The 16,859-nt window shown below is 40.7% G+C and overlaps 1 protein-coding gene across 1 annotated transcript in view; it reads right to left on the bottom strand.

Moving 5' to 3' along the window:
• atp6v1c2 (ATPase H+ transporting V1 subunit C2) overlaps positions 1 to 16,859 on the bottom strand; it is a 31,179-nt gene continuing 14,320 nt past the window's right edge. The window contains exons 3-12 of the mRNA XM_067454729.1: positions 16,629 to 16,714; positions 12,542 to 12,636; positions 12,348 to 12,439; positions 9,169 to 9,267; positions 9,016 to 9,084; positions 8,659 to 8,751; positions 8,185 to 8,272; positions 7,023 to 7,120; positions 6,810 to 6,939; positions 1 to 96 (exon numbers count right to left, since the gene is read on the bottom strand). Of these exons, the coding sequence (XP_067310830.1) occupies positions 1 to 96; positions 6,810 to 6,939; positions 7,023 to 7,120; positions 8,185 to 8,272; positions 8,659 to 8,751; positions 9,016 to 9,084; positions 9,169 to 9,267; positions 12,348 to 12,439; positions 12,542 to 12,636; positions 16,629 to 16,714 (946 nt within the window). The remainder of the gene's footprint in view (positions 97 to 6,809; positions 6,940 to 7,022; positions 7,121 to 8,184; positions 8,273 to 8,658; positions 8,752 to 9,015; positions 9,085 to 9,168; positions 9,268 to 12,347; positions 12,440 to 12,541; positions 12,637 to 16,628; positions 16,715 to 16,859) is intronic.

Genomic DNA, 16,859 nt, shown 5'->3' with positions numbered 1-16,859 from the left:
CTAACTTGGATCCACCAAATGAATTTTGATAGGATAACAAATGTAGGTGTAATATTCCTGCTGTCCGGTGCTTCCGTCTGGGAGTTCAAGCCCCACCTAAGAAGAGTGACAGCAAAACCATTGCAACACGAACTGAACATGATTCATCTTTAACGTCTTTGTTTCATTACACACTAGCTGTGTTCCCTATAGAAGTTCTAAATGAAACTGCAATAACACATTTGCGAATAAGTTTCCATAGAAGAAGAAAATTCTAGAGAAGTAAATCTTAAATCTGGTTAACTGGCATGTAATCTTGCATTTGGACAGCTGATGTTTTTTGAACACAATTATGTGAGAGTTCTGGGAGGTAATAATAGCAATCCATTTAAAGGGATAGTTTTAAATTGAACCCATAAAAATTAAAATTAGCCCATGATTTACTCACCCTCAAGTCATCCTAGGTGTATATGAAAATTTTCTTTCAGATAAATACAATCAGAGCTATATTAAAAATGTCCTTGCTAATCCAAGCATTATAATAGCAGTGAATTTATAATATTAACGTGGAACCACTGGAGTCACATGAACTATTTTAACAATGCGGTTACTAACTTTCTGTACCTTGAAAAGTTTTCATTAAATTGCTGTCTATGCAGGGTCAGAGAACTTTTACATTTCATCAAAAATATCTTTATGTGTGTTCTGAAGATGAATGAAGGTCTTATGGGTTTGGAATGATGTGAGGGTGAGTAAATGATGGCAGGATTGCCATTTCAATTTTCATTAGTGAACCATCCCGTTAAGAATTTATGCACATATTGACGCTTTCTTGACATTTTTTATGCAATATCCTAAAAATCACAAACAAATCTTTGGTGCAATGATCACCAGTAAAAGTGCCCTTGATAGCCACCAGAGGGGCCCTACCCTAGACTATTGACATTAAATCAAGGACTACATTTCCCATAACTCACTGTAGTCTCATCATCCATGATTGTCTTCAGCTGGTTGTCATTACCTTGTTAGTCCCTGCCAATATAAGCTTGGTTTATTTTGTCATTCATTGCAAAGTCTTGTATGTGTCCGTACTGTATTTCTGAGCCTTGTATCCTTGTTGCATGTGTCTTGGTTTTTATATTTTACCTGTTCCCTGAATGTATCTGTTTGCCAGTGTCTTGGACTCTGTCATTGACTACGTTGACATGGACAGCAGTAATCTAATTATTGACCTTATTCTAAATAAGACAATATTCTGATTAAGGTGTTTACATGAGTTGCTTTTAGAGTACTCCGTTCATGTTCCCGTTTTACATGTGATAGAACATAGATCGATTATGGCACGTCATTACGTCCCCATGCCACGCTATGTTCTCCAACATCCAATCATAGCGTGACTTTGGCAGGTGTGTTAATTTTATGGGCTCAGTAAACCCGCTAACTTCACCTGCGGGTGTCGCTGTTGGACAGTGTTACTTTACATTAAGAAGTATAACAAAACATGCGTTTTTATAATGTTTTATATCTACATTTACGTTGATTTATTTTTTTAATATTATGTATTGCCTCTTTTTTTTTTTTTTTTGAAGAGACACTGTCCCTCTTTACTGTCCTCCTTATTGACAGCCTACATTTAGAATAATAGCTTTGATTAATTATGAAAAAGGTTTAAAAATCATGACTCTTTGGATTGTTTTTCCTGCCGTCGAGCCACAGGCGTTCACTGAATGACCCATCTAATTTGCGATTACAGATACAAACGTATTGTATTTTACTTTTACAATGAGCATAATAATTACAACAAAAATAAAAATAGAGAGAGAGGACGCAGTGTTCACAATGAACAGTCAAGTAAAACACACACCGCCCATAGCAACGACGTTTATGGCAACGACTTTTCAGACTGACAGATCCGTAAAAGATAAACGCGACTTTTCCACCATTTGTTACTGTTTTGTACACGTTGTTATATTAAGTATACTTCCAATTTTGTTTTATTGGCCACAATATTATCGATGATTGTTGAAAGGGGCACTTTTGATTAATTTTCAAAAAGGGCAGAGGCTCCAACCCCCAAAGCCTCCCCTCTGCACTCTGTTGTGCGTAACTTTATGTGTCCTGTCACAAAATGCGGTGAAATCTCCGACATGACATTAATAGTAAGATTAAGGTGTGTACATGTCTCTGATAATGCGACTAAAATAGGCATACTCCACATGTCTTAATCTGATTTATGTGTAGTTAGATTATGACTTTAATCAGATTAAGGTAATTAGAAATCGCTGTCTACATGGTAGCCTCTTAATCAGAGTATTGTCTTAATCAGATTAATATCGGAGTATTGTTGTCCATGTAAACGTAGTCATTGTCAGGACTGGACTATGATTTTGGATTAATCTTTCAATAAACTGCTTTTGGATCCTCAACCTGTGGATCCTCAACCTGTGTCTCAGAGCAGTACTTGACACTTGGTTGGAAACAGCTAACAGTTCAATACATTTTTCATACCAAAACAACTGAAATTTCAGTCTGTTCTTCACATAAATATAATGTATGGATTGTACAAATGCACTGTAAAAAGTACTAAATGAATAAAGGTGATTTGACTTGACTTATTGAGAAGGGTGTCATTGTGTCATTTGTAAATGCTTGAACACTTTAGTTCCCTTACATTCAGTCACTCTGAGTTTTGCCAGTGACTGAGAAAATGGGGGTTTCGCTTAAAAGCTTCGAGTTCTTACAAAATGCAGAATCTGCATAGCGTAATTCTGTCCCACTGAGTAGGTATAAAGTAAGGACGCTAGCAATCTTGCATTATGTTTCTGCTTTTGAGCAAAGAGTATCGCTTCACTCCTGCAAGCCTAAAAATCGGAGTTCTCTTCAGTTCTTCGAGTCGAGCGGTTCACCAGACTGGGACGGGTGCATTCCAGTGATTCCACATTGCCTGATCTGCAACAGCTGTGTGTGTGTTTCCCTGGGCGCTTCAACACTCTGCTGAAAGTTCCTCTCACAAAAGAGTTTGTGAGTGACATGCCTTTTTAAAGATGTCTCACCCGTGCACTTCTGGGTGAGGTTGATCTCTGTTGCCGTCTGATGGGCACAATCACGGCTTGCCGTGTTTGGGCTTGCAGCACGCTTAAGCAGCATTTGTGAATAAGTCATGTTCTCACTGCGGGAACATGACTATCACAATGTTGCGGCCTAGACTCAATGACCTTTATATGGAGGTAGAGTCCGCTCTGCCATACTTCACGAGAGCCAATGTCAATGTGTCAGCACGCCCTGCCCCCAATAACATTCTTTTCCAAGGTACATGAGGAGGTTACAAAATCCTAGAAGTCCCCATTGTCTTCCTGTGATTGTTCTGCGATCTCCTCTGACTTCTCTACCCCTGACGGGGCCTCTGGCTAAAGGATACTCTGGGGTCCCCCATTGAAAGCACTTTTGCGATGCAACTGTGTCCGCAGAGTGCTTCAACATGGCGCTCAACATGGTGATCCTAAGCATCCCTCCAAAGACTGTAGGTTTTCGTCTACCTTGGTGGCGAAGACCTACAGAGCTGCGGGGCAGGGGCAAAGACCCATCCTTCAGGTCTACCAGGCCAGGATTCTTAAGGACATGCACAAGTGTGGAGCTGGCCTAGGGCTCAAGGATGGGCTGCATGCCGCCCCTGACCTTACCCTCTGAGTGACAAAGGTGGCTGCACACTCCCTAGGTCAGGTGATGTCCACAGTTGGGGTCCAGGAGAGATACCTGTGGCTTAATCTGGCTGATAGGAAAGAGTCTGAGCAGTCTGCTCAGTTCCTCGGTTCCGCAACGTTCCCATATCCCAGGCTGGCCTTTTCAGCTTTGGGGTCGAGGACTTTGCCTTCCCTGCCTACATCCTTCCCTCGTCTCCTCTGTTAGGACGCAGCAGATGACTGTGCGTAACGCCCGTCACGCAACTTCACTGCCCCACTCAGGGTACTTCTGTGGTTCGCATGACCCCGCAGGTACAGTTCTTGAGTTCTACAGTTCTTGCTGGGTCACAAAAAACAATAGGCTCGGATATGCGCTTCAGTTTGCATTCTCCTCCCCGCTTCCAGGGAGTCCGCTATACCATGGTAGGTGGCAATTCTATAGCCCTTACTCCATGGTAGCCAAGAAAACCAGTGGGTTATGACAAATCCTGGACCTTCGCATCTTGAACCAAACCCTTCACAGTCTTCCATTCAAGATGTTGACAGCAAAACACATTTTTGAATTAGTCAGCAGCTATCAACGTGAAGGATGCATACTTTCATGTCTCCATTCTTCCTCAACACAGATCATTTCTACAGTTTGCTTTCAAGGGCCAGGCATACTTGTACACGGTTCTCTCATTTGGGTTCCCCTGTCTCCTCATGTCTTCTTGAAAGTTGTCGAGGCAACCTTTGTTCAACTCAGGCAGCACAAGGTTCGCATCCTGAGCGATCTCGACAAATGGCTGATACTATCTCACTCTCAAAACCAGGTTTGTGAACAAAGGGACCTGAGGCTACAGCACCTCGCCCTTCTGGACCTTTGGGTCAACTAGGAAAAGAGCAAACTCTCCCCCGTGATTTCTTTTCTCTGTATGAAAATCGACTCTATCACCATGTGCGTGCAGCTTACCAGGGAGTGCACATGCAGTCACTGCTGTCTTGTCTGAGACAATTTGAGGGCAAGAGTGTGGTTCCACTGAAATGATTTTAGATGCTCCAGGGTTATATGACATCCGCAAAGGTGGTGATGCCACTCTGACTGCTTCATATAAGACCGCTTCAGCACTGGCTTCATTATCGAGTCCCGAAATGGGCATGGCAACCAGGCACGCTCTGGGTACCAGTAACTCGGATTTGCCATCAGACCTTGACCCCGTGGTCGAACCTCTCCTTTATACAGGTTTCCGGGCATGTTGTTGTATCAATATTTGCCTCTGCCGCGGGCTGGGGTGCCATTTGCAATGGACATGCTGGCGTAGGCTCCTGGGCAGGACCGCATCGCCTTCTGCATGTCAATTGCCTCGTGTTGCTGGAAGTACGCTTCACTCTACACCACTTCCGGGTGTCGCTCAAGGGCCAACACATACTAGTCTGGTCAGACAACATGGCCACAGTAGCATACATCAACCAACAAGGTGGTCTACGCTCCCCCTGTACGTCACAACTCACTCACCATATCATACGGAGTCAGAAGCATCTGAGGTCGCTTTGAGCCATTTATGTCCAAGAAGAACTGAATCATGCAGCCAATGAGCTCCTAATGGTTTCAGCAACTTCCTGTGGAGTGGAGACGTTCGGCGACGCACAGGTAGATCTGGTGTTCTTCTTGCTAAAAAGACCTTAGAAAATGCCCAATTGGGTCCGTGCTCTCTTTCTTCCAAGAAGGGTTGAAATGAAGGCTGTCTCCATCCACACTGAAGGTTTACGTGGGTGCTATCTCTATGCACAATGACCTTGTGGAGTCAAAAACGGTGGGTCAGTACGACCTGGTCATCCGGTTCCTGAGGGAGGCTAGCAGACTAAATCCTCTTCACTCTCCTCTCATACCCTCTTGGGACCTCTCAGTGGTCTTAGATGCCATGCAGAGAGCTCCCGTTGAGCCTTTGTGATTAGTGGAGCTTAAGTTCCTGTCTATGAAGACAGCGCTTCTGGTCGCTTTGGCCTCCATCAAGAGGTTTGGGGATCTGCAGGTTTTTTCGCTTGACAGAGCATGCCTGGAATTAGGGCCGAATAACCCTCACATGATCCTGAGACCCCAGCCTGGATATGTGTCCTGCACTGTAGTACACTGTAGTCCAGAACTCCAGTACTCTGTACTCTGTCCCGTACTTTGAAAACGGTGGGTCAGTACGACCTGGTCATCCGGTTCCTGAGGGAGGCTAGCAGACTAAATCCTCTTCACTCTCCTCTCATACCCTCTTGGGACCTCTCAGTGGTCTTAGATGCCATGCAGAGAGCTCCCGTTGAGCCTTTGTGATTAGTGGAGCTTAAGTTCCTGTCTATGAAGACAGCGCTTCTGGTCGCTTTGGCCTCCATCAAGAGGTTTGGGGATCTGCAGGTTTTTTCGCTTGACAGAGCATGCCTGGAATTAGGGCCGAATAACCCTCACATGATCCTGAGACCCCAGCCTGGATATGTGTCCTGCACTGTAGTACACTGTAGTCCAGAACTCCAGTACTCTGTACTCTGTCCCGTACTTTGTAGACAGAACGCAATGTTTCAGGTCCTCAGACCAGGTCTTTGTCTGTTATGGTGAGAAGCTGAAGGGAAAGGCTCTCTCCAAGCAAAGGTTGTCTCATTGGATAGTGAACGCCATTGTCTTGGCTTACCAGATTCAGGGTTGTCCATGCCCTCTAAGGGTGAGGGCACACTCCATCCGGAGTATGGCCTCCTCCTGGGCATTAGCGCATGGCACCTCGTGAGCAGGCATTGTGTTGCATATTTCCATGTGGGATCTGCTTCCCAATGTACCTTGGTATTCCTGTGTTAAGTCTAGTCCTTCTGTCATACTAGTCTCACGACATGAAGCTAAGACTTGCGCAGGGCACTGCAAGACAGCCAAGGTGGCGTTGTTAGAGTGAACCCCTATTTCGTCAGTCACTGATGTCACTTATGTCCCTCTGCCACTTCCGCTGTACCGCTGGAACAGCCGGGAGTTCAGTCTTGGCTCTTCAGCAGGTAACATAATACAAGATTGTAGTACGTAACAATCACAATTACAATTGCAAATATTGCCTCATATTCATTTTTGGGTGAACTAATCATTTAATTGTGTGTGGCTGTGAAAATAGGAATTTATGTACAGGACGAGATAAAAAAAAACCTTACATCTGGTTTACCGGTCAGAGCCGCTGGGTCGAGGTGTTTGAATAAAGAGTTGAGTTGCTGCCTAAGCTGCTTCATACTCTTCTTACTGGGCTGTAGCAAAACAGCCTGGAAACTGACCGGCAGACCATACCTAATCAACAGCAGAGCAACTGTAATGTTTCTGTTGATCTGTTTATATTTTTGATGTATTGCTTATTCAAGATGTCCTTTTACCTGAGAACTGACTCAACAAATGTCCGAAGGACCTTGACATGAATCCAGGCCACAAAGATCTCACTGAAGTTTACCTTCAGCCAACAGACAAATGTTCCCTGTTGGGACAAATAAGCACCCTGTTATTGTTGTATTGATTCTTGAGACATGGGATACAACTTTTACCTGCCATTTATTTTGAAAATAATTTTAACATTTCATTAGATTTTTCACTTCTTTATCTGTATTTTATCAAATTAAATCTCTCACTATCCCAAAACCACCCATCCTCATATCAATGTCTCATGTAGATTAAAAATGATAAATTACACTTCAGAGACGAAAACAAAAAAAATATTTATGTAGTTTACTGCTATTTTACTATTCCCTGTTTTTTTCAAGCACTGTCAGATATGGAAATACATTAAAACAATTAAAAATCAAGAAATATCAAATTTAGCCTTCACCCTGAAGGTCCTTTTTTATATTCTACCTGCTATTGGTTTAACTGTAGTGCCTATTAATAACACCAGAAAAAACAACTGCTTAAAAATTGCTTACTTATATTTGTCAACGTAATTTTGTCAACAATGTAAGATTTTATGTCCTGACAAATCCATAGGTGGAGCTGATGAATCATTTTGAAAACAACCTGTGTAGTGTCACTAGTGCTGTGCAAAATACTTACACAAGTGAACAGGTGAACAATTGTAAGATATTAATCAAAATCATTGATGCAGTGGTCAGTTCAGTGGTCTGTTTTTTCTTAATAATAATTAGCGCTTAAAGTTGGACTTTCTTGTTTTTTTATGGACATTTTTTAAATCATATCATGCACATCATTTATTTAATTCATGTGCAACAAAATCTTGAATCAAAGTAACTTCCCCTCCCTTTTTCAGCTACAGCTCTTCTCTTTTCTGACATGTTTACTGGCAACCTGTCACTCTCATGATCCCGTCATCCATCCGATCAATTCCCATGGACAAAATCAAGCCCCTCCCTACATTTGTTCTTGGTCAGGAAGCCATTTCACTCAAAAATAAGGGTCACAATAGGGAAGAAAAGACTATCACAACTGAATCATGTCGATTTTAATCAAATAAAACAACTATTAAATACAGACGGTTTTGTGTTTATACTAAGAAAAGGATTAGGCTCTCAGTAATTATGATTTACTTACATACAGTTCCTTCTTATCCACAGCGAGACGGCCCATCTCCAGCTTTTGCTTCTCTGCCTCATCTGGGTTGTATTCCCTTACTGTAAACCTGTTGGCCAACACAGGAACAATAAGGGCCAGATTTACTAAACAGGGAAAATTACCGTGAGAGGGCAATACCAAAAATAACCCTGTCCACACCTTTTCCGCGCAAATTTTTCACTGCGTGTCTTAAGTTAATCCTGGCAGTAAGCTGTTAGTAAATCTGTCCCGAAGGACACTGTAAAATAAAGTGTTACCTTTAAACTATAATACACTTTCATTAAATTGCAATTACCTGCAGGTAAGGGCCCGGAAATACAGCATTCAGTTTTCTTTCTTTTTTTCTTCTTTTTTAAGGTATGTTAATACTGTAATAAGCACTCTTTTGTAAAGTATGCTATATTGTGCTTCTTTTCACATGGGAGTGTAGTAATGCTTTGACAGTATGCTTACTTGTGATTTTTGGCATTGGCTTTGAATTCACTGATGACACACTTGAACAGTGTTACTGTGAAAATCCCTGCATCTGCGTCCTCAACCAACTTCCTGTCAAAACAACAGGGTTACCCATTTTGAGCAATGAATTTCCATGACATTTTAATAACCTTTTCTATCATTCATGATTGCTAGATAAAGAATACAAAATAAAAATAAAACTTGTATAGAGCTTACTGGGACAGATCTAAATATGTCATAAACCAATCATTGTAATTAATATATTTAAACAATTAAACTGTATATTTTCAGGTTTTCCATGACCATGGGAACCCTGAAAAACAAAATTCTTCACAAACATGCATGAGGACCAACCGGCTAGAACGAGGAACCACAAACTTTGACATCGACTCATATGTCTTCTCCCATTGTTTATATGCTGTCCTATAGAGATACATATACAAATACATTCAGAAAAAGTCTTGATGTGTAGTATGTCAGCTATTTGTTCTCAGAGTTCACACTGACCTGGGCACCACAACTAGCAGTGTTGTGAGGTACTCTGAATTCAAAACCAAGTCCTCCTTCTTCACAATATTGGTCAATGCACGGGTCTGCAAGCTTCCCCTGATTGGGTACAGTAGTAGTGATGGTTTTTAAAATTTTGTTGAATCTCACATAAACATGTCTAGATCACATTTAAAAACTAAAAACCTTTTTACATTTTACATTTAGGAGGGAAAATGAACAGAACCCTAAAAAGAACATGGGGGTGGACAAAATAGAAGAATAGGAAAAATGATAAGAACATTTCTTTGCATTATCTGTTTTTTATTCCCCTGAAATTTTACATTTTGTGAGTGATGCAGTAAATACCGTCGTGAACAGGTATCAGGAGGCTAAATGTCAGTCGGCAGCGTTTAAGAAGCCAATCCCTCACCATGTCCAGGAGCTGGAAGCCTCCACTAGCTGTGCTCGACCAGGGCTCAGCTCCAGGAAGGAGTTTGGCTTCTCAAGCTCGCCATCGCAAAGAAAGGGGGACAGGGAGGTTCGCTCAATTTCTGCTGCCCAAAGGCGAGATCCGATTTGAGGGAGGTGATGCCTAATACTAGTTTTTCCTATAATTTTTACGGTGATGACTTTTCATTTCAACTAGATGACCCACAGTTAGCAGCATCTCTGCATGGATGAAAGAACATCACCTAAAGCTCAACCTAGCAAAGACGGAGTTTCTCATCTTGCCTGCCACTCCAACTGTACTGCTCAGTTTTTACCACCCAGCTAGGTTCAATAATTGATGACAAGCTGACCTTTAAAGACCACATTTCAAGGACAACATCATGTGCCAGATTTTCTTCAGGCTTTCAAGGGGAAAGACCCTTTCTACTTTTCTACTTTTCATGCCACCTTTGGTGATTCAGGAGATGGAGGCGTCTGATGGGTCATTCGCCCCATCTTTGCTCATGAGTAAATCCTCCCTTTGGTTAGTTCAGGCAGTCCCTACCAGTTCACTACTTAAGGGCCCAATGTCTATCAGAGGGTCCTGAACACTGTAAGAAAATGTTACAGGATTCAGTTTGCTTCTCGTCCACCCCTTTTTCTAAGGTGTGATAGCAACAAAGGTTTGCCAGATAGGAGATGGAAAATTTATCAAATGAAGAAAGGGGCCATAGAATACGTAGCCCTCCCAGTAAGAGAGAGAAGCAGTGCCCAAAAAGGATGGGGGGCTGCATTCAATTTTAGATCTAAGGAGACTGAGCCATACTCTTCGGACATACAGGTTCAAGATGAAGTTGAAGTTCAAATTCATATTGTCACAGATCCAATTCGAAGATTGGTTTGTGACGATAAATTAAAGGGATGCTTACTTCCACATTAAACGGTAAGTTCAAACACAAAGCAAAGAGAGTCTGCTTTTAGCTATTAAGCCAGCCGCGGTTGGAACCAGCTTCCTGAACAGATCAGATGTGCTCCAACAGTAGCCACATTCAAATCCAGACTCAAAACACATCTGTTTAGCTGTGCATTTACTGAATGAGCACTGTGCCACTGTACGTCCGACTGATTCCACCTTATCTTATCTATGCATCCTCTTTTTATAACTGTTTTAGTTCACCTTTGTTCTTATCCTTGGTTATTGTTATTTTATCTATATCATCATTGTATTATTTTTAATTATCTTTACAACTGTATATTTCTATTTATTATACATCTATTGATTATTATTGGTTGGGGCTGTCTGACTGGAAGAGATTGGAAAAGGAGAGCAGTGTGCTTCGCTTCATTCTGCTTGTTAATGGTAAAGTGGTAGCAGACAGTGTAAAGAAGCGGACTCAAGAAAGGGGAGGCCCTGCGGGGTAAAGGTAACGTCCCCTACAGGAGCCCGTCTTGGACCGACTTGTAAGTTCCAGGAGACATTGCGAACTTGCTCCATCTCAGATAGGGGTACCCAAATTTAAAATCAGGCAGATATGGATCTATTTATCCCCTTTTTATTTTTATTTTATTCTCTTTACAACTGTTTTAATTATCCTGGTTTCTATTGTTTATTTTTTCACGTTATCACTATTTTAATTCATTTCTATGTAAAGCACTTTGAATTGCGATTGTGTATGAAATGTGCTGTATAAATAAACTTGCCTTGCCTTGCTTAATGTGATCACTGACAGTATCTCTCATTGGATTACTCTCTCCTATGAGGCATGTGGAATGGCTTCGCCTCTTGGGGTCAGGGACCAACCTACTAAGAGTGTAGTTCCTGTGGTGCACCTTTACAGGATGTTTGTGCTACGGCAGGCTGGTCCTCTCCTCACACATTCATCAGGTTCTACAGTTTGCATGCAGATTCAACCCCAGGATCATTTGTCCTTAAGGGTGGACCTAAGTCCAGTCTGTACTTCACAGTCGTCCATGCTTATATACAACCTTGTGGGCAGTCTCTATTAACTTGGGCATGGCAACGTTGGTATTGAAGTTCCCATATTGTCAATGCAATGACGCAGCGTTGAAGTTCCACTTCGAAGGGGAACGTCTCAGGTTACGTATGTAACTGGGATCCCTGAGAAGGGAACGAGATGCTGCGTTGCATTGCCATGCCTCAGTTAGACAATTGCTATTTGATGACATACATTTGGATTTATTGACTCACTATGCTATGTCACGACCAGTGTTGGGAAAGTTACTTTTAAAAGTAACGCATTACCATATTCCGACCATTACTCCCTAAAAACTAACTAATTGCATAACTTAATTACTTTTTTTTTTTTGTAAATGTTTTAATGTGTTACATTAATTTTGCATTGCTTTTCATCATCTAAGCTGGGCTTTCTTTGTTAGTTTTTGAATAAATAAAAATAATAATAATAGGCAAACGTAAAGGCCCTTTCATACCAAAAGTGAAATTTATAAATCTTTCGGCTCACACATAAGCAGTCAGTCATTTGGCAAATGTAAAGGCCCTTTCACATCAAAAGTGAAATGAATAAGCCTCTGAGGTTTTTTGAGCGGAAGTATTCCCACTACAATGCAACATATGTAATCCGAGACATATTCCTCCAATATCAGTTTGTAAATTTTCTCCACCCCCATGTCCTTTTAGGTGCTTAGTTTAAATGAACTGAATGAATCAAAACAACAACAAAAAAGAAATAGACTTTATAATGGAAATTGTGAATATAAAATGCCCTATTTCTAGATATGACACTCACTCAGTTTTCCGCTCAAAGTTTTGAATTCTGGCTTTCAGGTGACTGTAAGCAGCCCTGCGTGATTTCAACTCAGAGTCCACCTGAGAAACTTGCTAACACATACACAACCACCCACACAGACACACATTTATATGATGGGACATAAATATAGAAACAGTTGTTACTGTTTAAAATGCTTTATATAAGGTGATTACTTTGGAGATGATTTCAGCGAGGGTCTTTAAAGGCTGTGCAGTGGAGTATTTGGCTCTGTCCCACTGAAATCTGGTCACATATGTTGCCAAGTCCACTGAAACACCAAGAAACACTGAATCAAAAGCAGTAAACCACAAAACATATTAAACATATATTCTTGGTTAAATTAATTTCAAACGAATGCCTGTTTTCCACTACACACTCAAGCAAATCTGCAATATAGTTACAACAACAGGCAGACAAAGTTATTTTTGACTTACTATACCGATTATGTCCTTTAATAATTTTTGTGGAATAACACTTATACACAGCTGGTGATTAATCTACCCAGTGTAGCAATAATCCATGAAGTGTAGCTGTGAACTGCTTAAAGGGGGGGTGAAATGCTGTTTCATGCATACTGATCTTTTTACACTGTTAAAGACTTGGAATCCCATACTAAACATAGACAAAGTTTCAAAAGTTAAGGTGGACGTTTGATGGGAGTATTTCTTTGTCAAAAATACTACTTCCGGTTAGTCATAAGTTTCGGCAAGTTTTTTGAGATCATGCGTCCCCTTTGACGTTAACGGGGGCGGAATTACCTTGTATGGGCTGTACGGACAATTCTACCGGAAGCGCGTGAGAGAGAGCGAGGGAGAGAGCGAAAGCAACAGTCTACGCCCATCAAAGCGCTGGCTTGTAGGATGCTAAACAGGTGATGTGCACATAACAATGTCACCAAAAAAGTGCGTTTTTGGTTGCCAGACCAAGACAGTCCTGCACAGATTCCCCAAAACCCCGCGTTAAGGCAACAGTGGATGTAATTTGCTTTTCCGGATCAGCAACTGAGTTGCGCGAATGTTTATATCTGTTCGCTGCATTTCGGTGCCGACTGTTTCATAAACAAGGCCCAGCTCGACACAGGATTTTCCGATCGCCTAATGCTGAAGGATGGAGCAGTCCCAACGTTAGAACCGCAGGCGGTGAGTGAGACTGCTTCAAATGTCTGTGTCTTTGCCTATGCTCATCAAGTAGCCCAAACATGATCACGTATAGTTAATTGATCAATGGAGCATGCGATGTGTAGTGCGTGTACATTTGTTTAGCTGGCCACTATATGTGTAACTTTATGTTTGTGTATTGTAAAAGCACTCCAAACAACAATACACAAAGAGTGGGGAAATATGTTGAACTAAATAAGCGCGCTTCTTCATTCAAATGCGCTACTATTCCGTGTCTTTCTATGTAAACACTAACTAATCCTGCTGTGCAAAACCGGTCCGCTTACTGTCTACACAAACCACGCGTAAACACACAAACACACGTGCACAACTGCACTTCTCACATGTACACCTTCAAAGACAAAAATACGACGATATAATTCAAGTATAAATATGTAAATAACACAAGTCGCTAAGCATATTATATAGTTAGTGTATAACTTGTACCACATAGAGACGTCCTGCTCTAGTCGTTTTTGCTGCTGCTCCTGTTCAACTGCAGCCTCTGGGTCTGATTCCGGATCATAGATGTATGGCTGTTTCTGATTAAAAGCCATATTTTTATTTTGAATAAAGTTTTTTTCCCGCTGTTAGGGATGACGCACTCGACTCAACACACAGCGCGCTGCTGCACACGTCATTCTTTAGCTCCGCTCACACGACACGCCCCCACCCGCTCGGCTTTTTTCGGAAAGACTCGGAACAGCGCATCTTTCTTATATAATTATAAAAAAAATAAAGACTTTTCGGAGATATGCAGGATGCAATGCTACTCTATAGGTACTCAAGATTGACATGACACTGACTGAAACTGAGTGTTTCACCCCCCCTTTAAATCATCAGGATTCAGTCAGATTTACTGAACTGTTATTAATAAATATGCTCTGCTTTCTCGTGTGCACTTGTAGTGTACCTCTCAAATCTCCTCTCAAATATGTTTTCTTGTAGATAATATAATATTTTTTAAATAAAAAAGGCTTACTTTGACTTAAAGAGAGTGCACTTTCATGTTTCTTAACACACTTAAGTACAGTTTTAAAAGTGTGTTATGTAATAAATTAAAAGTCAAATTAAAAGTTTACATCAAAGTAGATTTAAAATCATATTGTTTTAATAATACTTTGTCACACTTTAGAGTCAGTGTTTCACTTTTTTGATGTGTTGACTAACATACTAAAACACATGTAACATTTGATTTTAATTTGAACTGTAATGTTATTATATATTTAATTTCAATGGTGACTGTCTTGTGCTCTGGTGAGAATATTAACAAACACTGGAGAACATTTTTTATTTTATTTTAGTTTAATCAAATGATTTGTCCAATGTTTTTCAAATGAAAAAATAATAATAAAATCTCAATTTTACTTTATTACAAAGTGCACTTTTTATAAGTGTACTTAAGTGTGTTAAAGGTGTTATGAACTGGCTATTTTAAAAAAATTATACTGTTGTCTGATGTCAACAAAGGACGTTTGTGTTTTTTACATCATCATAACTAATAATAGGCTATTTTCTACACTGGTTTTGAGTCCCTCTCCTGAACGCTGGGTTCTGATGGGCGTGACGCACTGGAGACTTGGAAGTAAACGCCCACGGCTAGGATTGGATAAGATTTGCATATTTAATGAGCTTCAGCTCCCCTGTCAATTCACATTAAGGATTGTTTTGAAAGCGACAACCGGAATGATTCTCTCGATCACAGGGCTCGTAAACGTCTTTATCAAACAAACACAATGACTTATTTCTCATTCACCCATGATGGGTTGGAATATTATTTTTGTATTACTTGGCCTGCCCGGTTGGTGGATATCAGGTGGATATAAGCGCGAACTTTGAGCGCACGCACGCACACACACACGTGTGCACGCCCTTTAAATGTCAAGTCAAGAGAGTGAACATTGCAGATCACGAAAGGAATATTATTTCACTATTTGAGATTCACCAGCCTGCCGACGGGCTAACGTTTTGGTAGCCTGTCTGGTAAACACATTTTACTTACATAAGTGTGTTGCACCATTCCTGTCGGATCCAATACAGAAGGCACAGCGTTGTGTTTTAATCTCAATATGTCTGCAAATCCAGCATCTGAGACTTGTTTACAAGCGTTTTCGCCGTGAAATGAGGCAAACACACGTATAATGTCTTCACGTGAGCTGGAACTTCATTCAAAATAAAGTTTAACCACACATTCCTAATATTAGGATCCAAAGGAAGCTTATGCAGCGACTGTGTTCTTCCACAACCAGGAATAGTGCAATATCTTGCTATCTTCTTGGCATGTTTATTGCTGCTGGCTAGCATGATGCTAACAGCCCCATGAGTCGGTGGGCAGGGCTACTAAACTACACATGCTTATTATTCTGTAGAGGCGTGTTTCGCCAAACAATGACGTCAAGGTGTGGCATATTCTGAGATTGATCGTTTTCTGGGCCTGGTGTCTACAAAAGCTTTTCTTTGACTAACAAGGAAGTTTTCAGCCCTGAAACTTACAGGACATTCTTATATTAGCATGACCTTTTATATAGCAAAAGCTCAAGGGAAAATTGATTACTCAATTCAGCACCCCTTTAAGAAACAGTAATGGGACAGTCTTAAAACTATACTTTTATGACTACAAGGGCACATTCAATATAATTAATTAAACTTATTTTTCACAAAGGTTGAAATATATAATCATAACTTTACACACAGACAAGGATGGTATTTACGAATAGTATATAATATTAGCTCAAGTTTAAACTCGCAAATGTTAGTATACCTTGTACGGTCTGGAAGTACGATTTCAATGGTGATTGAAGACCTTTCTGGTTAGTCTTGTGCTCTGGTGAGAATATAAAAAAACTCTGTAAAAATCAACTCAACTCAAAAAAGCCCATGCAAAAAAAATAAAAATAAAAATAATATATATATATATTTATTTATAACATTGCAAGGCAAGAGAAACACTTCCATTAGGCCATGGTTATGTAATATGCAACTTGATCTACAGGTGAACATGGCCTGACTCAGAGGGGGTGGCCTTGTGCTAATGAGCTCTTCTCTGCTTTCTTATGGAACAGGTTTAGCCATTACAGAGCCCGTGTTCACCGCATTCACTCACCTCCATTGGTCAGCATGCTCTCCAGGAGTTTTCCACTGAACTCTTCCATCACCTCACCCAAACACTGAGACGTCTGACGCATCACACTGTGTATCACCAGAGGAATTAGGAGTGAATTGTTGGTTGCACTTTGTAATATGAGGTATCGTGAATTAACAAGTTTTGCAGCATTTATAAAATAAAATAAAAAACAATAATTTATAAACTGTTGTGAAAAATAAGTGTGCTTAA

The sequence above is a fragment of the Pseudorasbora parva genome, chromosome 10, assembly GCF_024679245.1.
Source record: "Pseudorasbora parva isolate DD20220531a chromosome 10, ASM2467924v1, whole genome shotgun sequence".
In the NCBI taxonomy this organism is placed as follows: Eukaryota; Metazoa; Chordata; class Actinopteri; order Cypriniformes; family Gobionidae; genus Pseudorasbora; species Pseudorasbora parva.
The sequence above is the reverse complement of the archived record's forward strand: the minus strand, read 5'-3'. Positions and strand labels throughout refer to the sequence as shown.